The sequence below is a fragment of the Musca autumnalis genome, unplaced genomic scaffold (assembly GCF_047663935.1).
Source record: "Musca autumnalis isolate F117 unplaced genomic scaffold, ASM4766393v1 scaffold_1, whole genome shotgun sequence".
NCBI lineage: Eukaryota > Metazoa > Arthropoda > Insecta > Diptera > Muscidae > Musca > Musca autumnalis.
In genome coordinates this window covers 25,504,808-25,527,874 of record NW_027411644.1, presented here as the reverse complement: position 1 = coordinate 25,527,874, position 23,067 = coordinate 25,504,808, and the positions used below count along the sequence as shown (strand labels likewise).

The 23,067-nt window shown below is 36.6% G+C and overlaps 2 protein-coding genes across 3 annotated transcripts in view; one reads left to right on the top strand and one right to left on the bottom strand.

Annotated features, from left to right (window-relative positions):
- Nucleotides 1–210: 210 nt before the first annotated feature.
- tobi (target of brain insulin) lies at nucleotides 211–6,298 on the bottom strand. 2 transcript variants are annotated; one of them, XM_073970865.1, is made up of 5 exons: nucleotides 5,849–6,179; nucleotides 1,444–2,320; nucleotides 667–1,385; nucleotides 392–608; nucleotides 211–270 (listed from the first exon to the last, which is right to left on the bottom strand). In XM_073970865.1, the coding sequence occupies exons 1-4, from the start codon at nucleotides 6,006–6,008 to the stop codon at nucleotides 421–423; spliced, it is 1,944 nt and encodes a 647-aa protein (XP_073826966.1). In that variant the 5' UTR covers nucleotides 6,009–6,179; the 3' UTR covers nucleotides 211–270; nucleotides 392–420. The 2 variants fall into 2 exon arrangements, with proteins under 2 accessions (XP_073826966.1, XP_073826956.1); XM_073970855.1 differs by having other exon boundaries at nucleotides 211–608; nucleotides 5,849–6,298.
- Nucleotides 6,299–15,852: 9,554 nt separating this feature from the next.
- Nucleotides 15,853–23,067, top strand: part of Tnks (tankyrase) — a 71,256-nt gene continuing 64,041 nt past the window's right edge. The window contains exon 1 of the mRNA XM_073970767.1: nucleotides 15,853–16,756. Within this exon, the coding sequence (XP_073826868.1) occupies nucleotides 16,570–16,756 (187 nt within the window). The 5' untranslated portion in view covers nucleotides 15,853–16,569. The remainder of the gene's footprint in view (nucleotides 16,757–23,067) is intronic.

Below are 23,067 nucleotides of genomic sequence, written 5' to 3'. Positions count from 1 at the left end.
TGTAGAGAATTGTGAGACAATTTTGGAGAGTTTTGTGACTGAGAACTTACAAGTTTTGCCAAGCAAAATTTTCCTTGTAATAGTACGTTTACACTACAGTTTTTTTGCCGGGTTAACCCACTTCATGAGGATTAATTTGATGTTTGCGCTATGGAATCATTCTATTTAAATGTGTTATAACTATACAGATATTCAAACACAATTGCAATATTTTGCATATTTAACTTCTACTATTTTATTTTCTAATTCTTGAAATACTAAATACACAATTGCTTTGTTCCAGAACCTGCAAGAAGCTACTATTTTTTACTACGATAACATTTTTTCCTTTATGTTATCGGAAAAAATAGTAAAAATTAGTAGATTCTCGCAATACTGGAACAAACCAATTGTATTACTTATCATCTACAATGCAAGGTTTCAAGCTTGTTTTACAAAATATGGCAAAGTATCCAATGGCGCTGGATAGTCCATTATCCAAATGGGACCAGTGTGAACATTATCGGAATTGCCATCCTTCCATGTGCCTTTTGGCAAATAAATATCACGTTTGGTTTCATTCTCTCTTACAATAGGAGCTGCGATTATGCTATCTCCCAAGAGGAATTCTGCAAAGAGAAAACAATTCCCAACCGATTCGATAAGAAAACCTCAATCTTTACTTACGATCATATATTCCCTGGGCAGTTTTATCCTCGGGATCAACCCACCATAGAGGAGGATTAACAGGTTCCCCGGTACTGGCGGCCAATTTAAAGCGCTCCATTATCTGTGGTGTATAGTCAGCATGCAATTTCGTAAACTTCTTACTAATCTCAATGGCCTCCTCATCAAAAGTCCATGGAACAAAAGAAAATTGCAGGCTTGGCATGAAAACATTGGCCTGTAGCCATCTGATGAATAACTCCTTTGTTGGTGGTTTATTATTATAGCCATTACCACCAATCATATCCGGCAATACGTAGGGATAACCGTTCATATTCAATTGCAACAGTGTGGTAATCAAGGTCAGCAGGCCGTTATTCCAGCTCCATTCGGAGTCTTTGTCAATCATGCGTACAAAAATGGCCATATCTTGAGTTCCTTGGCCAGCACGTACTTCTACCATGGGTCCGAAAGAGCCAACTGTGCGTACATATTCCTGAGTAATTTGATGGGGGGAGAGTGTTTCATCACCGCTCAATACCGGGTCGCTGGGTACCCAGCTTGTCTCACCAGCATCAAATTTGAAACTATCAATGCCATCTTCTGTTTGCAGGCGTGTAAGACGTTTCTTAAACCATTCTTGGACCTCTGTTTTGGTAAAATCTACATAGGCAGCCTCACCAGTTTTACTGTTCCACCATTGGGTGTCGGCTTTGCCGTTGTGATCTAAAACTAAATAACTAAAGGGAAGGGGAATTTTATTTAGTAGGAGCAAATGATCCCTGCGATGCAACTTACCCCTTTGCTAGAGCATCACTGTAGGTGGGCTCACAATTCTTGTTGATAAATGGATGTATCCACAAAGTAATACGGAATCCTTTGGCCTTCAGATCATCTGTTAGTTGTTTAATATTGGGAAATTTGGATTTGCGGAATGTCAGGGCACCATAACAATCCTCCCAGTCATCATCAATTTCCAATTGACTATTCTCAAAGCCGTACTGTAAAATTTTATCACCAAAATCGCGTACAATTTGATCACTAATATCCGCCTTATACAGAGCCCATGTAGACCAAATGGGGTGTTTAACCATGCGCTCATCAGGATAGCTTGTAGGATGACCCAACAATGTCTCCACGGCATGCATATGAGCTGTCTTGGCATTATCTGCAACACCTATGTGATAGACCATACTACGCGATGTAGCTCTAGCATTATATGGCAAAGTATTTCTGGCCGAGAAACACAGTTTATTCTCATAACCAGGAGCATTTTGTGTTATAAAGAGGGGAGTTTCTGTCTCAACATAGAGGAATACACCATTTGTATTAAGCCAATAACGTTCGGCAACACCTGCGTTATGATCCTCTTTAGTGACATAGGAATAATTTTCGAAAGTCAACCTTTCCGCTGGGAAATATTGATAACGATCTTCAGGTCCACCAAACCAATGTGTCGAGGACATATCTAAATCGAAACAGTCCTTAGGTTCAGTATTATCGGCTACATTTTCACGTATCACTCGTAGGTGAGTTATTGTGCTGGTCGATGTTACCAATTCAAATTCTATGGTTTCCTTGCCATCGGATATTGTTATGGAACCCTTTGATGTCGTCTGAAGATCATTGTTGGTATTGAAATTGTCAAAGGTCACAGTTTGAAGAACATCGGAACCTAAAAGAGAAAATAGGAAGATTAATTAGAGGATAGTCTAATAATAAGTTTATATATAATCGGACAAGCAATCCAAATAAATACTAGCGCATTACATGGCGTAATTTCTGGTCCAACACTATTAATGGCCCCGGCACATACGGTCCGTTGTGCGTCGCGTCACGCGTTAAAAACAACAACTACATGAAAAAAGTGTAAGTGATGCCAAGTTTGTTGTTGAAGTTTTCATGTGGTTGTTGTAACACGACGCTCAACGCGCCGTATGTGCAGACACCTTAAGCGCTAAACACATCCAACGTTTGAGTAAAGTTCTGTGTCATATCTGGCAGAAGAATAAAGAAAAATTGGCAGACTTTGTATTTTATTCATGTACCAGAAATGACACAAAACTTTACTCAAACGTTTAATGTGTTTTCAGCTTTACAAATGCGGCCTTAAGGCCTACGTACATAAGCTGCCTCGCTTGGTTGCCCTGCTTGCTTCTGATAAGTCCCAATTTACATTAGGCGAGTTTACTTGCGGCAATTGTCAGTTTGTGGGTGAGAGAGGGTGTTGAGAGGCAAAGGGTTACCATATACCTCACCTCTCTCTCCTACAAAATGACAATTGCCGCAAGTAAACTCGCCTAATGTAAATTAGGACTGAAAGAATAAAAAGAAAAGGGCAACCCAGTTCGAAATTTGCTCGGCCTCCTTTAAGCCTTTACCTAATTAGCTGCGTGTTACGCGTGCGTTCAAAAAACAAAAACAAAATACATGTATTTGTTTTTGTTTTCAATTTGAAATACATGTATTTTTGTTTTTGTATTTTTGAACGCACACGCAACACGCAGTTAATTAGGTAAAGGCTTTATTGTTTTATTTTTATTATGTCAAAAATGAACCAGGAAAGCAAGGCAACCAGGCAAAGCAGCTTATGTACCCAGGCCTTTATGGCAAAGAACAAAGGAAGAACCAATAATCAAGCAGATAATTAGGAAGAAATGGAGGTGGATAGGCCACACTCCTCGGAAAACTCCAGCCAACATCACAAGATACGCCCTTGAAAGGAAACCCCCCAAGTCCCGGTCCACACTAGCGTGAATTTCATTAAAAAATTTCATGAAATTAGGCGTTCTTAAATCGAATTCCCCACTACAGCAATTTTATGATTTTACTCTACTATGGAAGTCGATCTAGAGACGCATAATTTCATGCAATTTTTTCAATGAAATCACTCTAGTGTGGACCGGCACCAAGGAAGGAGAAGACGTGGCCGCCCAAGAAATACTGGGCGTCAAACAACTTTATCAGATGCCCGTAAAATTAACATTTCGTGGGTAGAAATAAAATCACTCTGTCAGATAAAGTAAATTATGATACGTTTATATATAACCGGATTTAACAAACCCACTGGGTTTCAACTGTCAATTCCATTGCTTATATTTCAAATAAATCCTCATAAAGAAGGTTAACCCTGCAAAAAGCTATAATATAAACATGGTCTTATAATAATATTGTAGTGGTATCGTAAAATTTTGAATATTTTATGTCAAAGTTTTCTTTACGTTGTTGGGAAAATTACAACAACAATAATTTTTTTATAAAAGGATTTGGCTTTTCATATTCGAACAGCTGGTGTGATACCACTACCTGGGTAATTGTGCCATGGAATAAATGAAGGAAACAAATATAACTGGATTTATTAAAGCCACTGGGTTTTAAATGTAATAGTACAGTTACCCTAGAGTTTTTTGCCGGGTTAACCCACTTCATGAGGATTTATTTGACGTTTGCTCTATGGAAATGACATTTGAAACCCAAATCCATTGGTTAAGTGTAACCGGGGTATAAATTCCACTGGGTATACGTCATACAGAAGGTTAACCCGACAAAAACTTATAATATAAACAGGCTATTAATGTACAGGCTATTGGGTGCCACCGTGGTGCAGTAATAATTTAGGACCTAATTTTTCGTAGACGCTTTCCATATTTAGTAAAGAATTCCTCATATAAAAATCAGCGCTCTACACTTGCGCTTAGGCGAGTAAATCGATCTACAAAATTTGACAATTCGTGAGAAGAAAGCATTTCTTTACAAAAACAGGGGGTTAAAGCCGGAAGAACACGCAACTTAATGAATTAAGCCAGAAATCCTCTTATGTTACGAGGCCTTTAAGGTAGAAACACAATGAAATACGCCGCTTTTTCACGCTCAGTTTCATGTAAAAGACTAAAGGCCAAGTACTACCTAATTCAAATGAATTAGGCAACATTTGAGTTAGGTAGTACTTGGTCTGGTTAGGTAGTACTTGGTCTGAGCGTGAAAAAAGCGGCGTATTTCATTCGGTTCACACCTTTAGTGTGCACACCTGCCTTGCACGCTGAAGGTCGTGGGTTCGCTTCCATTATACCGTGTTTGGATTTAACCGGACTAATAAACCCATTGGGTTTCAAATGTCAATTCCATAGCGCATAGCTCGTATGTCCCGGGCCACACAAGAGTAATTTCACTGAAATTTTGACATGAAATTATGCGTCTCTAGATGAGCGTCAAGATTGCCGGCGTCTTAGCGTTCTGAGCCACCATCAACTTGTCAAAACTTTAGTAGACAATAATTGATGATCAAAAATCTTCTGATATAGGAGAGCAATTACTAATGACGTAGGAATAAAACTTACTGTGAACATTGAAAAATGGGATTACCAAGCAGGAGTATAGGAAAAAGTTTGGAGTTTCAATTAACTGACATAATTTCGCATATGCATTTATCTAATGAAGTGCGATATATATACTAGTTCCCAAGCTTTGCCTTCGTCTGCCACAAAAACAACATTCAATACGCCTGAAGATCGGCTTAACCACCCGTGGAACGTAGCGTAATGGTTGAATGCGTGGGACTTCAGTAGACTCCTAATTTTTCAATGTATATAATAGGTCTAATAAGCTCAACTCGAAAGAGAATTAATTAAAAATCTATTGAGTTTAAAGCTATTTGTGTATATTAAATGCATTTTTCCAATTTCCATTAACAATTAGTGTGAAAGAAAATTGTACAAAACTGTGGGAAGTCATTGTGTTTTGAATTATAAATTTGCATGTTCAAGTGTCTCTTATCTCTATATCAGTTGTAAAATGTTTAACGACAAAGTGCAACAACCACAAAAAATAATAATAATTGTTATCAGCAATTAATTACAGTTGTTATTACAGATGTTCACCTTGACAAAATCAATTAGAGATCGATTCAGAATAATGTTGTATATGGATGAAAAAAGGAACACTATTAGGGATGTATGTATGTTAATCGCCAATTACACCGAGAAATCCTTTTTGAAAACACTACTTTCATTATTTAGGACATTGATCAATTAAAGTAGTAAATGTAAATAAATGTTCCCGATGCAAAACAAATAAATAATTATATTCCATTTTTCTGGAGGACGTGCACCATTTTATAATAATCAAAATATGTCCACGTTTTGCTATTAATTTAATCCTTTTTCATGATCTTTCATTACAAATCTTTTTTTTTTTTAATTTTCACCTTTTAATATTTCATATTGTAACTTTCCGGATCTCTTCAACTTCACTGATATATCGGTATTGGCAAATTTATTTGTTTCTTCGACACGTCTACATCCTAATGATGTATTGCAGGATACACCTAGGATCACGAGCACTACTACTATATTTAATTTCAACATTTTATTGCATTTCTATAAAAAATCCTGCACGATATTAAAAGTTGTATTCCACTCCGTTGTTATTTACAATTCACCGAAAACTGTCGTTGATTCGTGAAAAATTGGCGCCTTTTATTAAACTTTTCTCCTACTTAACGTTGAGTATTTTCCCCTTGTCATATCTCTTCAAGTACTATATTTTGTTGGGGTGTATGTTTGGTTTTCGCTTGATACGTGAATTGCTCGTTGCTGATTTTGTTTAGTAAATCCGTGCGAAAACAATGCTTGTCAGAATGACAATATTTCGATTGCACTTGAATTTGACAAATAAAACAATCGTAATTAAACAATCGGTGAAAAATATATAATATACTTATTTATTGTTTATTCCCAAACCAATTTGGCCTAAACGCCATACACATTAGAGCTTAGTCCCAATTTACATTAGGCGAGTTTACTTGCGGCAATTGTCAGTTTGTTGGTGAGAGAGGGTGCTGAGAGGCAAAGGGTTACCATATGCCTCACCTCTCTCTCCTACAAAATGACAATTGCCGCAAGTAAACTCGCCCAATGTAAATTGGGACTTATGGCCAGCTTAAACTTCTTTATGGGGATTTTTTTTTTTGACGTATACCGAATGGAATTGACATTTGAAATCCATTGGATTTATTAAACTCGGTATATGTACGCATACTATTATAGATTGATTTGATTTAGACTGTACTCAATTGCTGTAAATTGCCATTATATTTGCTTTATTTTATTTCACTCTTTCTCAGAAAATATTCTCTATTTTGTGATAGCAATTCAATTCGCAAAATGTAACGCATGACTCGTAAAAAGTGCTGCCAATTTGATACTTTTTTGGAAGTGTAGAGATTTTTTCTACAAAACAGAGTCGTATTGGAGTTTTGGGAGGATTAAAAACAAATCCAGTCAATACAAGGATTTAGTTTTGTGTGGTAAATCTAGTAGATTATAGCGGGATTTAGCAAATAAAACCTGATAATGCGCTAAATCCGGCTAGTGAAGTTTTCAGTGGAACCATTGTACCGAGGCCTTTAAACCCAAAACTACCTCAAAAAAAAAAAATAAAAAGGCAATAACAAGTTAGGCCATGTTTATATCAGTGGATTTGTTAATGTCATGTAAAAATATGTCATGAAAAAATAATCATGACGTATTGTACCGACTTACATTCCCTGGTCATTACATTTCAACTCAGATTCCATTATCTTTTATTAAAAATACACTCATGAAATGTAATATTGAATGTATGAACATGTTCTTATTTTAATTCAAAAGCACTTCTGGATAACATTTATTTAAAGTGTTTACTTGTAATCAAAATAAAATCCTGGACCTCCCATGAAAAATAAATGTGAAAAAAAAAACATTGTACGGAAATCAACGAATACAACGCTTTGCAGAACGAAAATCGATAAGAAACTTTGAACGGTAATTGAAAGATAATTTTGTTTTGATAGTCCAGTCATGTAGGTGTTTTTATACTTGGTTTACATTTACGAAATCCACTCGATTTCAACTGTCAAATCCATAGGTTAAACGTCAAATGAAATCCAATGGATTTCAGATGAGATTTCATTTGACGTTTGAGCTATGGAATTGACAGTTGAAATCGTGGTCTGTTCCCGTACTTTATAAAGTGGTAAAAGTCGTAAACGATGTTCATATAAATTTTGTGTACGGGAACGCAAAATGTTTAAAAGTGGCAAAAAATGTAAAACCGTTTAGTTCTGGAACAGAGCTACGATGATTAAGCGCATTATCTTGATTTATTTGACATACATTGTATAAAAATGACAACTTAAATCGACTGGATTTGCTAAACCAAATCTCAATTCCATAGTATATACGTCAAATAAATCGTAGTTCTAAATCCACTGGATTTTATTTTACGTATATTGTATGGGATTGACAGTTTAAATCATAGTATAAGTTCATAGTATAACAGGCGTTTATATATGACTTCATTAGCCGGATTTAGCGCATTATCAGGTCTTATTTGCTAAATCTGGCTATAATCTACCAGATTTGACATACAATAATAAATCCTCGCATTGAGTGGATTTGTTTTAAATCCGGCATAAATCCTCGTATACAACTCTGTTTTCTGCAACATGTTGCTAGAAAATACAAAAAGTTGCGAGCTGGCACATGATACAAGGTAGATGCATCGGTGTAGAGTGCTACAATAAAAATAATTTAAAATGTCAAAAGTTTGTAAACAAGGCGGAAAAATTAAATTAGCTTTGATATACAAAGTTGATTTTAATCATCCAATACCAATATTTACGATGTCTAAACGATAAAATAATTCTTTATTTGCTCCTTAGTAAACACCCAGAAAAAAATGGAAGTTGTGCAATTGTAGTTATGATTTCACAACATCTTTCTATGTAAATTCTTCGAAATAAATTCACATTTCTTTCTCTTTTGGGGTAGGGGTCAACCAACTGTTTTTGTTTTGTAGGGATATCTAAAGCAACTGCTTATACAATGTATCCAACGGAGTGCATTTTTCATAAATCCGTGTGGACTGCATCAAAGGGTGTAGTGAAATCATAACTAGACATGAACAACTTCCAAAATTTTTTGCTGGGTATGTATGTATCATGGTCTGTTCCAGAACTGCAAGAATCTACTAATTTTTACTATTTTTTCCGATAACTTAAAGGAAAAAATGTTATCGTAGTAAAAAATAGTAGCTTCTCGCAGGTTCTGGAACAGAGCATTAGTAAATCAGAGTTGTATTAGTCCGTGTTTATACGTTCAAACTGGAATGGCAAATTTTCTTCTCAATTTCTTTTAAAATTTCCTTGCAGTTTAGACAATCAAATAATGTTTGTGTAAATTTTCTGATTCTTCTTCACACTCATTTTCTAGTTTGATCATGCAAAAGCAATACTTAGAGCCTGTTTCACCATGTCGAAAGAAAATGATTGCGAACGAAAAACACCTAAACTTTGGTTTTCATGGCAATATTGACCTTGTGTTTGCTTTAAAACAACTACAAAATTCAAAAATCATACAAGAGTTTTGTTGTTTTTCTTTCGTTTTCATTTTCGTTCGACATAGTGAAACAGACTGTTATAGTGCGGTTACACTACAGTTTTTTGCCGGGTTAACCCACTTTATGAGGATTTATTGCTTAATCTGGTCAAATCTGACCAGATTTGCCATACAAAAATTAAATCCTCTCACAACTGGGTTTATTTTAAATCCGGCATAAATCCACCAAAAATACAGTGTTGTATTCGGTATTTGTGCAAAAAAATCCAACTCTACTCAAAAAGTACCAAAAGTTGCAACTGTTTTTGCAACAGAGTTTGTCGTGTTTTACACGTTTACGATTGGTCGCATGAGATTTTATGGAGTTAACAAATCTAAAGTTATTTGAAAATCATAAAATTATTTATTTTTTTACATTAGACACTTTTTTAACAAAAAGTACGCTTGATACCTTGATACAAAAATGTATCCCTGTGTGTAAAATATACCAATATGAGCAAAGAGGGGACGATATCTCATGCGAGAAATTGTAAAAGTGTTAAACACGACTTTATTAGTTATTTTGTTTGTATACGTAAACAAACATCAGCTGACAGTTTATATCCTCGAAAAGCTAAGTGTAACCAGCAAAGATTAACCCACTGGATCTATTAAACCCAGTGGGTTAACCTTCAATAGTGTAACCGGGGTATTAGGCGATATCGCTTATAGAAATTTCATTAAAGTTAATTAAAAATTAAATAAATACATATGTATATGTTTACTATAAATTTTTAAAGATAATTTTTTGTTCAATTTATTTGTCATCACAAATGTTATAAATTCAAATGTGTTGTTATTTATTTGCCGGAGGAGAAAATAAAATGAAGAAAATGCAAAAAAAAAAAAAATCTGCAAACCATAAGTCCCGGTCCACACTAGCGTGAATTTCGAATTCCCTAATACAGCAATTTTATGATTTTACTTTACAATGTAACTCGATCTAGAAACTCATAATTTCATGAAATTTTTTAATAAAATTCACGCTAGTGTGGACCGGGACTAAAGAAACAAAACATATGGTCTGTTCCAGAACTGCAAGAATCTATTAATTTTTACTATTTTTTTCCGATAACATAAAGGAAAAAATGTATCGTAGTAAAAAATAGTAGCTTCTTGCAGGTTCTGGAACAGACGAAGAATTTGCGAGTACAGGAGTGTGTGTACCCCCTCTTATTCCTCTCTACTCCCTCGCCCATAAACGCAATTTTCTTTCCTATTAACTTTGAACGTCTAAACATCGACTTAGAAGACAAACTGTCTGGTATAAACGCCTAGTAAGGGGTTTTTAATCTGATAATATCATGGTGGAATAACAAGGTGTTACATTTATCTATCGATATTAATGTTCGCAAATGTTGACGTTTGGTCTGGTAATGCCTTGTTAATACTAGGGCTAATTCGCTCTCTCGAATCCAAATTACGATGTAATTACTTCATTTCCCATACAAAATTTTGAGAACGAACAACGATTTTTGTACATTGTTCAATTTAAATTACTCTCAGAACGACGATAAAATATGTCCCATCTCTAACAAATGAGAGAATTTATCGAAATAAATTAATTATGACAGGAAAAATAAATCATTTAAAAATTTATTAAAAACCCAAACATTTTTACAGAAACTGCAAAACATGAATGAAAAGTAAACGGTTTAAGGACTAGCATACATTCAAATCATAGCAAATTTTGTCTCTACTCTTTCATTGCAGTTGTATTTCTTGTCCATCGTTTCAAATTCGCGCACAAATCTAGAAACAAAAATCAAATGCCTGCAAGAAAGTCTGTATACCAAAATTTTTTTGGCAGTTCTCTCCCTTGTTAATTTTGAAAATAGAAAAATTAACAAAATGTACAGAAAACACAAAAATTTTAAGAAAAAAATAGAAAACATGATTGAAAATAATATAATTTAGTATTAAATAGATATCTGAAAGAAGGACAAATATTCAAATATTCTTTCAGTTCATATCAATTAACTTTATTCGTCTTTGGGCTGAAATTTTCTTGAAAATCAGTAAATAAAAAGTATGAAAATATAAATCACGTTGCTATCAATTGTGTACCATGTCGTATGAACGGGTTAATTCGTGTACATAATTATGAGAGCGAACAATGTGATTCAAATGCTGGTATGAACATGGCATTATTCCACCATGGATAATATCAATAGGCAAAACTATCTATCGATATTAATTAAAACAAAATAAAAAATAAATAAACTAGAGTGTAGAATCAAAGACATAAATACAACTAAGACTAGACAAAATGCATGCAACAAAAAAATGTTTACGAAACTTTGTATAGAAACATTACCCTTAACAGGTTGCAGTTAATTAAAAATCGCAACCAAGGAGGAACATTTCATGTAATGGTATCAGAAACGAAATTTATGAATTCAAGGATCTATTCAAGAATAATTCTATGTCAATTGGATCGGTAAATTCGGTTAAATACGTAAAAATGTATAAAAGAAAAAAATGTTATATCACCATATCGTGATATAACATTATGTTAAATTCAAAAGCCATTCACTGAAGAATGATAGCAAACAAAATGTCTTATCTTGTTGTATTTATGTCTTTGGTAGAATCGATAATGTACACTAGAGTGATTTCATGGCACAATAATACAGGTCATGGTGTAAGAAAGAAGGTGATACAATAATAGCACCTATGTCTTCATTTGCTGTCAAAACATATTTTTAATCAAAAATAAATAACAAATATTTCGCTTCTATAAAAAATATCTGTGTACAACATCTTTGTTTAAGCTTCGCGAATAATATTTTAACGTTTTCTTCTAACATTTGTGGATATTTCGCGCAAAAAAATTTGACAGCAAATGAAGACTACAACCTAACGTCAACTATTGGATCACCTTGTTAAATTTGCCTTGATACAGGTACAACGGGAAAAACAGCTGATTATCATACTAGTGGCCTGTTCCCGTACTTTATAAAGTGGTAAAAGTCGTAAAGCTGGGCACACATTGTCAGTTTTGTAGAGTTGGGCAATATAGTTCCTGGAGCGGATCGATCTTTCTAGTTCCATTTGCCAAAAGGAACTAGTTCCTTAATATAGTTCCATAGTTCCGAGAGCGATATAGTTCAATGAATCTTTTTCTTTCGTCGTTCTTTCTATTTCCTTCGTTCCAAATAGTTCCGAGACAGATATAGTTCAATGCATCTTTCTCGTTTCTCGTTCTTTTTATTTCCTTCATTCCAAATAGTTCCGAGATTGAAGTAGTTTAACGAATCTTTCTTTTTGTTTTCATCTTTTGGTAGATGAATTGTAAAAAGTAAAAAGTAGTAAAACTTGAAGATTCTTGCACGTAAAGGAACAGATCTAATGTAACGAGGATGTGATTTACGTTTATTTAACAATGTGGCCGCATCTGAATGATGAAGGAACCGAATGTGAAAAATCGAAGAAAGGAAATGAATTATATAAATGAAAGGAATTATATGCACGGATGGAACTATATGAACTAAAGGAACTATATAAATGATATAGTTCCAATAGTTCCTTGTCCGGAATAGTTCCTTGGAACTAGTTCGTTCCGGAACTACACAACTATACAGTTTTGAATGTCGATATTTCGCAATTATCGATAACTGTCAAACCTTCCAGCAACCACAAAACATTTTGCGGTTGCATGATGAATGACAAAAATGAACGGCCACACTAGCAAGCAACAACAAAGCTGTCATTCAAAACTGACAATATGTACCCAGCTTTAAAGTTGTAAAAGTCGATTTTCATATAAATTCTGTGTACGGGAACGCAAAATGTGTAAAAGTGGTAAAAATTGTAAAAACTTTTTAGTTCTGGAACAGAGCTTATTTGTCAAAACGCATTATTGTGAGTAAAATCACATACAAAAGGTAAACAAGCAATTCACAGCAATGCGTTATTGTGAACAATTTTGACGTTTGGTATGATTTGATGTAACACCTTCTTATTACACCATGAGTGATTTCAATGAATATTTTTAGGAAATTAGGCGTTCTAAGATTGAGTGGAACTCCTTTCCTTTACCGACCCAACGCAGAAAATTACCACATATAGTGCTTTTTATCCCGATTCCAACCATGCATTGCTGTTGTTGCGGAAATGTATACTTCCCGAGATATGGGCCTCCAAAGTTCCACAAAAGCCCTAGTATAAAATGTTGGCAAACTACCGCAGAAAATTATGAAAAAATTACCACAGATTGTGCTTTTTATCCCGTTTCCAACCATGTTGGAAATGTATACTTCCCGAGATATGGGCCTCAAAAGATCCACAAGGCCCTCACCTGTTTTTCTCTAAATAGTCGGCCTTCGGCCGGGATTTAAGACTTTCTCCTATGGACAGGTGCAGGAACAAAATCGGGAGCGGGAACAAAATTTTGTTTTAAATTAAATATTTTTCACTAAATAGCCGGCCTTCGGCCAGGTTTTAAGACTTTCTCCTATGCAAATCTCGGGAATGGGAACAATTTAATATTTTTGGAGGCCTATATCTCGGGAAGTATACATACCCTTCAACAAAATAATACATCGTTGAAATCAGTATAAACATCACTATTTGTGGTATTTTTTTAATAATTTTCTGCTGTGGTTTGCCAAAATTTTAGACTAGGACCTTTGTGGAACTTTGGATGCCCATATCTTGGGAAGTATACATTTCCGTAACAAAAGCAATACATCGTTGGATTCGGTGTAAAAAGTACTATCTGGGGTAATCTTTTAATAATTTTCTGCGGTGGTTTGCCAGCAGTTTAGACTAGGGCCGTTGTGGAACTTTGGAGGCCTATATCTCGGGAAGTATACATTTCCGCAACAAAAGCAATACATGGTTGGAAACGGGATAAAAAGCACTATTTGTGGTAATTTTTTCATAATTTTCTGCGGTGGTTTGCCATCATTTTATACTAGGGCCTTTGTGGAACTTTGGAGGCCCATATCTCGGGAAGTATACATTTCCGCAACAAAAGCATTACATGGTTGGAATCGGGATAAAAAGCACTATCTGTGGTAATTTTTTCATAATTTTCTGAGGTGGGTCGGTAAAGGAAAGATAAGCCGATTGAGTTCCCCACTATCTCGATGATCTAAAAGTAGAAAAGCAATGGAAATTTTTTGCTTGCGTGGCTTCATTTCGGGTAAAAGAATAGAGAACGTGGCTTCATTCCTGGTAGAAGAATAAAGAACGGCCGTGAGGAAATCGAAATAGGTTGCTATTTTCATTTATTCTTTTATTAGAGCAAAGCAAAGGAAGCAAGCAACGAGATGATTGAGTTTCTGCCCTTATATTTCGAGCCGACTATGACTAATGACTCTCGCAGGTTCAGCAACAGATCATATTACAACTTTACGGAACCAAATGTTTAGCAACTGTTACGTTTTACTATTTACCATATTGCTTTCTCACCCAGCGTTGCCAGTATTTTTTAGACTCTTTTCCCCAACTTGTCCAAAACTTTTCCCCAAAATTCCCCAGATTTTATTGAATTTCCTCAAAAAAATCCCCAAAACTTTTTTTACAAATAATTACCAAAAAATTAAAAGTAATTTTATTTTACTATTGAAATTCATATTATTAAACTTGTAAAGTATTCTATACACTTATATATGAATTAAGTTAACGATATTGAAAACTTCACCTTCAAGTGATTCAGAATCATCAGTCTCATTGGATTTATATAAATTTGTATAATGAAAGAGTTGTAACATTTCTTTGTGGGTCAAAATTTCTACAACAAATGGAGTTGTTAAAAAATTGATTATTTATTCTAGTTACTCGTACTGCATTTTATTTCTGAATATGGTTCAAAATAGAAGACGCTTTCTTCTTAAGAATTACTTGTTGGAACAGAAAGCATCTCCAACCTACGAATGATAACTTTCTCCATTGCGATTCGTAAACAATCGTGGAGATTTTTGTCTTGACAACTGGTTCTAAAAAGGGTCGTATAGAGCTAAAATTGTGTTGACCCTGCAGTGTGCATTGGTTTGAAAACTTAGATTAAGGCGCGTTCTTACATCTTTTCTTTAAAATCCCTTTTTGTTATACCTTACTTTAAGAAAAATAAGGAATAAATATTACATCTTCAATTCCATTTCAAGCAGAACAGTCCGTATACATCAAATTTACTCAAATCGGATTGGTTGATTTGAATTTGCTCTCAAATTTTTCTTGTTTTTGGGCGCACTTTAAATTTTAAAAAGAACACAATAAGTGTCGGATAAATAAAAAGGAACTTTGTGTTCCTTTTAAAATTTGAACTGCGCCCGAGAGTATACTGCACCAAAAACAAGAAAAAATTGTCAGCAAATTCAAATCAACCAACCAGATTTGAGAACACTTGAGGTATACAGATTTTTTTTGCTTGATATTGCCATATTTTTAGAAAATATAACATTTAGTTTAAATGGAAGATGTAATAACAAATCCCTTGTAATGCGAACTTTATTACTAACTTTTCTTAAAGTAAGGTATAACTAAAATGGGCTTTAAAGACAAGATGTAAGAACGGGCCTATGAAGCATGTAATTTGTGCGTCACGCGTGCGCTACTACTATTCACGTACTGAAATTAAAAAATATGAGATAATCTGAGGCAATTAGTCAAAAAAGAAATTCCCCAAAAATCCCCAAATATTTTTCAGATTTCCTCAACATTTTCCCAATTCCCCAAGTCGAAATTTTTTTCCCCATTTCATATAAAAATTCCCCAATTTGGGGAAAAATCCCCAATACTGACAACGCTGTTCTCACCTATGGTAGTGTTATCGTTATCGATAACTGACCATAATCGACTTGACTTTGACTACACAGGCTCGAGAAAGATGAAAAAAGTATTGTTAATTCAGCTGTTGAAGAAAAGAAATAAATAAAAATTTACTCCGTGTCGCGTAGTTGAAGAATCAAAACGAGAAAAAAGAAAAACAAAAATCAACATGCATTGGTTAAAATAAATTGATAAAGAAAAAGTTGCCGATTGTGAGTGTTATACGTGGTGCAAGTGTTGGAAAAAAAAAATAAATAAAGGGCAGAGCTAAGCTATATAAAAAATAGTTGCAATTTTCAAAGCAAAGAAGCAAAAAAGAAGTGTGCGAAATAAAGTAAAGAAAATTATATATTGTGGATGAAAATCTAAAGCAGAAAATTATTCAAGGGAATATCTCAATATCGAATGTCTTGAAAACGCCCTTGTTGTGAAAAAAATATTGAAGAAAAGGGCCCACAACTAAAACCCTGAGAGATAAATAATTAGTGCAAAATTTATCAAGAAAAAAAAGCAAAATAAAACATAAGAAAATTTAACGCTAGTACAGACGGGGAGTATAGTTTTCTTGTCTTGTTTTTATTTTCCGTGGCCAAAAGAGAACCAAACAAAAGTATAACAAAATCAAAAAAAGAAGAAGTGTGTTGTCTGGCCTTAAGCTACACCACTACTTGGTTTTGGCTGAAACATCAACTTGCAAACAATTATTGGTGGATTTAATGTTGGATTCAATACCATGACCAGCCGCAGTCGAGCCATAAATGTTAACCTGCTAGATGCGGTCATCAATGATCCATTGCGTGAGCTATTCGAAGCCTGCAAGACGGGTGATATTGCCAAAGTTAAAAAGCTGATAACATCACAAACAGTTAATGCCCGTGATACTGCTGGACGTAAATCGACACCACTACATTTCGCTGCAGGTGAGTAGTATGGAGGGGTTTTGGACAGGGACAGTTATTGACAAGGAATTGGGATTTTAATTGAGGGGATCAATCAGTAGACAAAAGTCCTTGCCATATATGCGAATGATGCTGCTGTTTGTTAAAGTTACCTTTGTTGTTGCTGCACCACCCATCATCATCATTATGCGTTGCCTTTGTATGGTTGTTGTTGTTGCAGGTTTCTAGTTATGCGCGTGTGTTTTTCGTTTTTATCCTTGCCTTTATGCAATTCATGACACTGCCAACCAGCCAGTGTTGTTGTCATGGCTTAAAGCTTCGTTGTGGTTGTTGTATACAGCTCTTCTTCTTCTCCATCGTCATCATCATCATCTCAAAATGTCCTTGAGCCAGATTCACTTTGCAAAATATATTGCAGTTTATTTTTTTTTCTCCATCTATCCACCTTGTTTCCTTGTTTTGTCCTTGCTGCGCTGATGTGTTCGTTCAAAGTCTCGAACAAATAAAAGAGAAAATTATTAAATTAAAATAATTTTTATGTTTATTTTTTAATATTTTTTTTAATTTTAGTTTGTTTTTCTAACATTGAGCCACGACCACGCCTAATATGATAACAGGCAGAGCTCGTCCGGTACAAGGTCACACTATTTTGCTTCATTTGTTTTGTTTTTATTATTTCATTATATTAGTGGAGTCTGGCTGATTTGCGGAAGAGGGCATTGGGTGTTTGGGATATAATTCAATGTAGGTATTTTTCTGGATATTTTGTTTAAAACAGGGTTGATAGTTTTGAAAACGTTTCTGTTACCTAGGCATTTGCCGACGTTAATTTGATTTGTTATTATAATCTTTGTCCTTATGACAACGTGGGTAAACGGCATTACGGTGGGGTTTCGAGCTAGTATTGCAATTAGAGTAGGCCATTGTGTCACTGTAATGGAAGAACCTTTGTCTTCTCATTGACGAGGTTAGAAGGTACCCTGTTTCCGTTCTCAAGGCGTCATTCTGACAGTTTTAAATAATTTTGCATCGCGTTGCACTTACATTCGCGGACAACAAGCGCCGCATAACATACCGCAGACCGAACATTCGCGTCATATGTTGTCAACAAGGTTTCTTTATCTACATCCCAAGTGCTACTGGTTAGGGACTTGAGGAACTTATTCCTACATTTCTGCGACATGAAAATGCTGTCGAATGTTGTCCCTAGAATCTTGGTGCTCACCTTTGCAGTCCATGTGGTGAACAAAGTGGCTGTAGATTTAGTGGCGAATAGTAGTTGCATATTCCTCGCGTGAAAAAAGGTGGTAAGATCAGTCAAATAGGAGTTCAGCCTTTCACAAATGACATCGGCGTAGGTACCTGATGCCAAGATCGTGCAATCATTCGCATACGTTACAATTTCAATGCCGTCTGGAGGGGGCGCAATAGAGGAAAGGTAGAGGTTAAACAGTTTCGCAGATATCACCCACCTTGGGGAACTTCCTTTTTCACTCTACGGGGAGTGAACTTTTTGTTGCTGAATTCCACGATGACTGACGTTCACACAAATAAATGATTATACAACATTTCATACTCTGGTTCAGTCCTCGACTAATACGTGTTGAGATGGAGCTTTTGTAGTGCCGTGCTGCTTACGGAACTCATGCTGATGATCGGCAAATGGATGGCTATTTTTATACCCTCCACCATAGGATGGGGGGGGATATTAAGTTTGTCATTCCGTTTGTAACTACTCGAAATAATCATTGTAGACCCTACAAACTGTATATATTCTTGATCAGCGTGCAATTCTACATCGATATAGCCTTGTCCGTCCGTCTGTCCCTCTGTGGAAATCACTCTAGCGTCCGAACGGATTGACGTAGGTGGATGAAATTTTGGAAAAATTTATTATATGTACGTAGGACTTTTGGTATTGAAAGCGGGTTATGTAGGTCCACACTTTCGTGTAGCCCCCATACAAAATGACGCGTGACGCGTCGTCGTTTTAAGGAATTTTAAAGATATTTATCCCATTCTACTACCGAATTGGTTGTAAATTGGTAATTTGTGTCTCCAGAGGACAAAAAACATTCCTACCAATGTTGGTTTATATAGGTCCACGTTTTGGTATGGCCCCCATATAACGCCCAATATAAAGTACGCGTCATTTTAATATATTTTGAATGTATTAGTCCCATTTGACAACAGAATCGATTGTAACTTTGTATTTTTTGTTTCCAGAGGCTAAGAAACATTTCTACCATAAAATGTTTATATAGGTCCACGTTTTGATATAGCCGATATCTTCCGATTTTCGGTATTTTGAAGGTTTTGGCCTCACTATCACACCGAGATGGCTGAAATTTGGTATTTAGTCTTCGTTGGGGGTATAAAACTTCCCCCCCCCCCCAAATTTGTAGGTATAGGTCCGCGCCATCATATAGCCCCCATAGAACGGTGCCTTCCGATTTTCGGTATTTTGAAGGTTGTGACCACATTAATCCACCGAAATGGCTGAAATTTGTGGTGGAGGGTATAAAAAGTTCGGCCCGACCGAACATAACGCTTTTCCTACTTGTTTACGCTGAGGCTCTACAGAGTTATAGCCTCGAGATTCTTTGATACGGGCGACAAAAGCGAAATCGGTCTGCACGATTCCCCTTCGCAGGAATCCTTGCCTTGATTCTGTAGCAGCACCAACCTGTCATTTTTAAGGGTTCGTCCTAGACTTGAATTGCTAGCAAAAGGTTAAAAACTGCACCACTTAAAACTAATATCAATAAGTTAACTTCCTGACTCTGAAATCACTGGGGTTGGCACCAGGTATTTAACGAGCGACTGCAGGAAACTTTTGTCTTATTTCGGGTATTTCGACCAGCAGGTATAAAACGAACAGCGGCAGCAGTGGTGATTTCCCGGAACATCATTTCTGCTAACCGAATATCAGAAGTCTACCCAACACTTCTGAAGCGATGATTGTTGAACTCTCTGACTTCGCCATGATTGATGAAAGTGCACCGTTTAGAGGTGATAAGTCGGGCGAGATGCTGATGGTTATACACCGCTCTATTTAGAAGACCTCATATATGGGTCTTCTATCTTTAGAAGACATCAGAAGGTGTTTTGTTATCTATAAAATACCTCAATAATGGGTCTTCTATCTATAGAAAGTATCATAACCAGGTATTCTTTCTACAAAAGACCTCATAAAAGTGTTTTCTTTCTATAAAAGCCCTCCTACTAGGTCTTCTGTTTATAGAAGAAACCATAATTGTGTAGAAGACTTTATAAATTGGTCTTCTATATATAGAATACCTCATAAGTGAGTCTTTCACTTATAGAATACCTCATAGGTGGATCCTCTATTTATTTGAGACCTCATAAGTGGGTCTTCCTTCTATTTATATAAAACCACATAAGTTGGGCCTCTATTTATAGAAGACCTCAAAAGTGGGTCTTATATTTAAAGGAATAAAATAATAATAAGTGAGTCTTAATATATATAGCTGACACGATAGGAAGCTTTTTAAATTATAGAAGACTCCGTAATTGTGTCTTTTATACATTTAATTCCTCATAAGGGAGTCTATTATCGATAGATTTAATAATGAAGTTCTTCCATCCACAGAAGACCTCATAAGATATAAAAGTTTTTTGCAATCTATAAAAGAAGACTTCATAAGTGGGTCCTTCTATTTATAGATGACCTCATAAGTGGTTCTTGTGGTACAGAAGACCTCATGAATGGGTCGTCTATGTATAGAAGAACGCAAAAGTGGCTCTTCTATCTTAAGAAGACCTCATAAGTTTCTATTTATAGATACCCCATGAGTATGATTTCTATTTATTGAAGATCTCAAAAGTAAGTCTTCTAATTATAGAAGACCTCGTAAGTGGGTTATCTATTTATAGACCACCTCATAAGTACTACTTCTATTTATTGAACACCTCAAAAGTAAGTCCTCCTCTCTTAAGTGGGTTTTCTATGTATAGGACACTACATAAGTAGGTTCTCTAATTTTGAAACAGCTCATAATTATGTCTTCTATTTTTAGAAGATCCCAAAAGTGGATTGTATATTTACAGAAGACCTCAAAAGTGGTCGTATGTTTACAGATAACCTCTTAAGTGGGTCTCCTATTTATTGCAGACGGCATAAGTGGGTCTTCTATTTATTGGAGACGGCATAAGAGGGTCCTCTATTTATAGGAGACGTCATAAGCGGGTCTTTTATTTACATAAGATCTCATAAGTCGTTCTTCAATCTATAGAAGGTCACATAGTGAGGTATCTACAGAAGACCTCATAAATGGGTCGTATATTTATAGAATAACTCATAAGTGGATCTTCTATCTAAAGAATACCTTATAAGTGGGTTTTTATTTATAGACACCTCATAAGTAGATCTTCTATATATAGGAGACCTGGTTAAGTCTCTTCTATTTGTAGAAGACCTTTTGATTTATAAATGACCCCATATTTTGATCTTCTACTTATAGAATACCACTTAGGTTAGGTTACGATTAGGATGCGCAACTGCCGTGCTGGCAGCCACTCCACTCGGAGACCTTGAGGTCCATTGTGATCATCCTGACTATTGAAGTTATGTGTATTGGCGGGTCGGGTTCCTCATACGGCATGTAGACCGAGGCTAGCACTAAAGTCCTTCCGGTATCCTCCTCTAGCCTCACTACAGTCGTTTCGCCATCACTGTAATTGTAGAGTTGAATAGGATTAAGACTTTTCTTAGCTACAATACAGGTTCATTCCTTATCATCATTGGTTGTATAAAATTAAGAGTAACGATCATCGCTTAGTCCAGAGACCCTATTTTTGTATAAATAGGGTTCCTGGACTAAGGCGATGTCTATTTCGGTTTCTGTGAGGGAGAGAAGAAGTTCGGCCGCCGCGGCCCTGCAATGATGCAAATTAATTTGCACCACTCGAAGGCCATGCTGCAGAACTTCTTTACTGCAGCTGCGGGATGCGGAACCGAAGACCACCAGACCCGAAGTACAGCACTCCCTCACAGTCCCTTATATAGTTCGCACTCTCATTGTCCATAGTGAACTTCATCACTGTTCCTCCACCACTTTTGAAGGAGTTTATCAACCTCCAGCTGTCCGTCAGAAGTCTTCTGTTTTGCTTCCTGATCATTTTTAATACCTCCGCCAAGTCTGAATCCGGAGGTGGCACCCATGTCGTGGATGCGATCCTACGAGGTATCTTGTCAACAGGAACCGCGGCTAGCCTACAGCCGTCCCACAGTGCAACAGAGCCCTCAATCGTTTGGATGAGGAAGTCCTTGGATTCCACATCCTGGCAATTTAGGACCTTGATGACCATATAGACGACTGCCCTGCAAAGCCGGTCTTCCTGGCATCTATCTACCTCGTCTGAGGTAATGACCTTCCTCAGCAGACGTTCCACCAGGAGCCAGTGGTTGTCATCGATCATGCTGTCCGGATCAGATTTATCGATGATCGCGACCCGAAGGTCATCCGGGGCGATCATCCTTGCTGATCTTGTTGGTTCCCGCGTCCTCACACCAAAAGGTTGTGGGGGATTCGAACCTTGTATGACCTGGGTAGTCATCCCTGGTTGGACCCTTTCAGCGGTCACTTCAGCAAAGGAGGCCGAGTGGTTGTCCGGCCGACGTTCCGCCATCCTCTTAGCAGTCGGGTGTGGGTCCTCGGAAGATCTTACCCTCTTTATGCTTTGAGGTCGATGGCCCGTCTGACGTACCAATCACTGGCCTCCCCGCTGTACCAACGCTTGTCACAGTATCAGAAAGGCAAGTTTTACCAGGTGCAGACGATCCTACAGTGGTCTGTGAACCAGTCCTCTGCACAATCGAAGCTCCTGGTAAAACTCCGCTCTTCTTTACCCCTGCAGAGCCGGGGGCAGTCGCCGACGCATCAGCCGAAGTGGGCGACACTCTGTGCGGCTGGATGGTTTGCGACTGTCCCTTTTTCGGCGCCAACTTCGAATCGGGTTTTGACCGATCCGCTGTCTTAGGGGCCGAGGGTATCGGGTTGCCTGATCCTACCGCGGTCAGCGAAGTTGTCCGCAAAGTGTCCGAGCAGCCTGGTGCTCCCGGTTTTCCTTTATTTCCTGGAAGCGTAGCCTTTGTCACAGCCGTTGGGCTGGACACTGCTTCGTTTCCAGAGGTCGGGAGTTGGTCGATCGGATGGAAGATCTTCTTAACGTGATGGTACTTGCGCTCAAACCGTCTCACAAATCGAAGCTTCAAACCGATCTCCCGAAACTCCGCCTGAGTTACCTCAGTGCGATTCCTGCCTATGAATCTAGTACAGTAGTATACAGCTCTTTTGTAGTTGTACTTA

Excerpts from the sequence above, each read along its gene's own strand:
- tobi (XM_073970855.1), bottom strand. The coding sequence starts at position 6,008 with ATGTTGAAATTAAATATAGTAGTAGTGCTCGTGATCCTAGGTGTATCC. Across the intron at positions 2,321-5,848 it reads ACAATATGAAATATTAAAAG|GTTCCGATGTTCTTCAAACT; the intron begins GTGAAAATTAAA and ends TTTCTCTTTTAG. Across the intron at positions 609-666 it reads TGCCCAGGGAATATATGATC|AATTCCTCTTGGGAGATAGC; the intron begins GTAAGTAAAGAT and ends TTCTCTTTGCAG.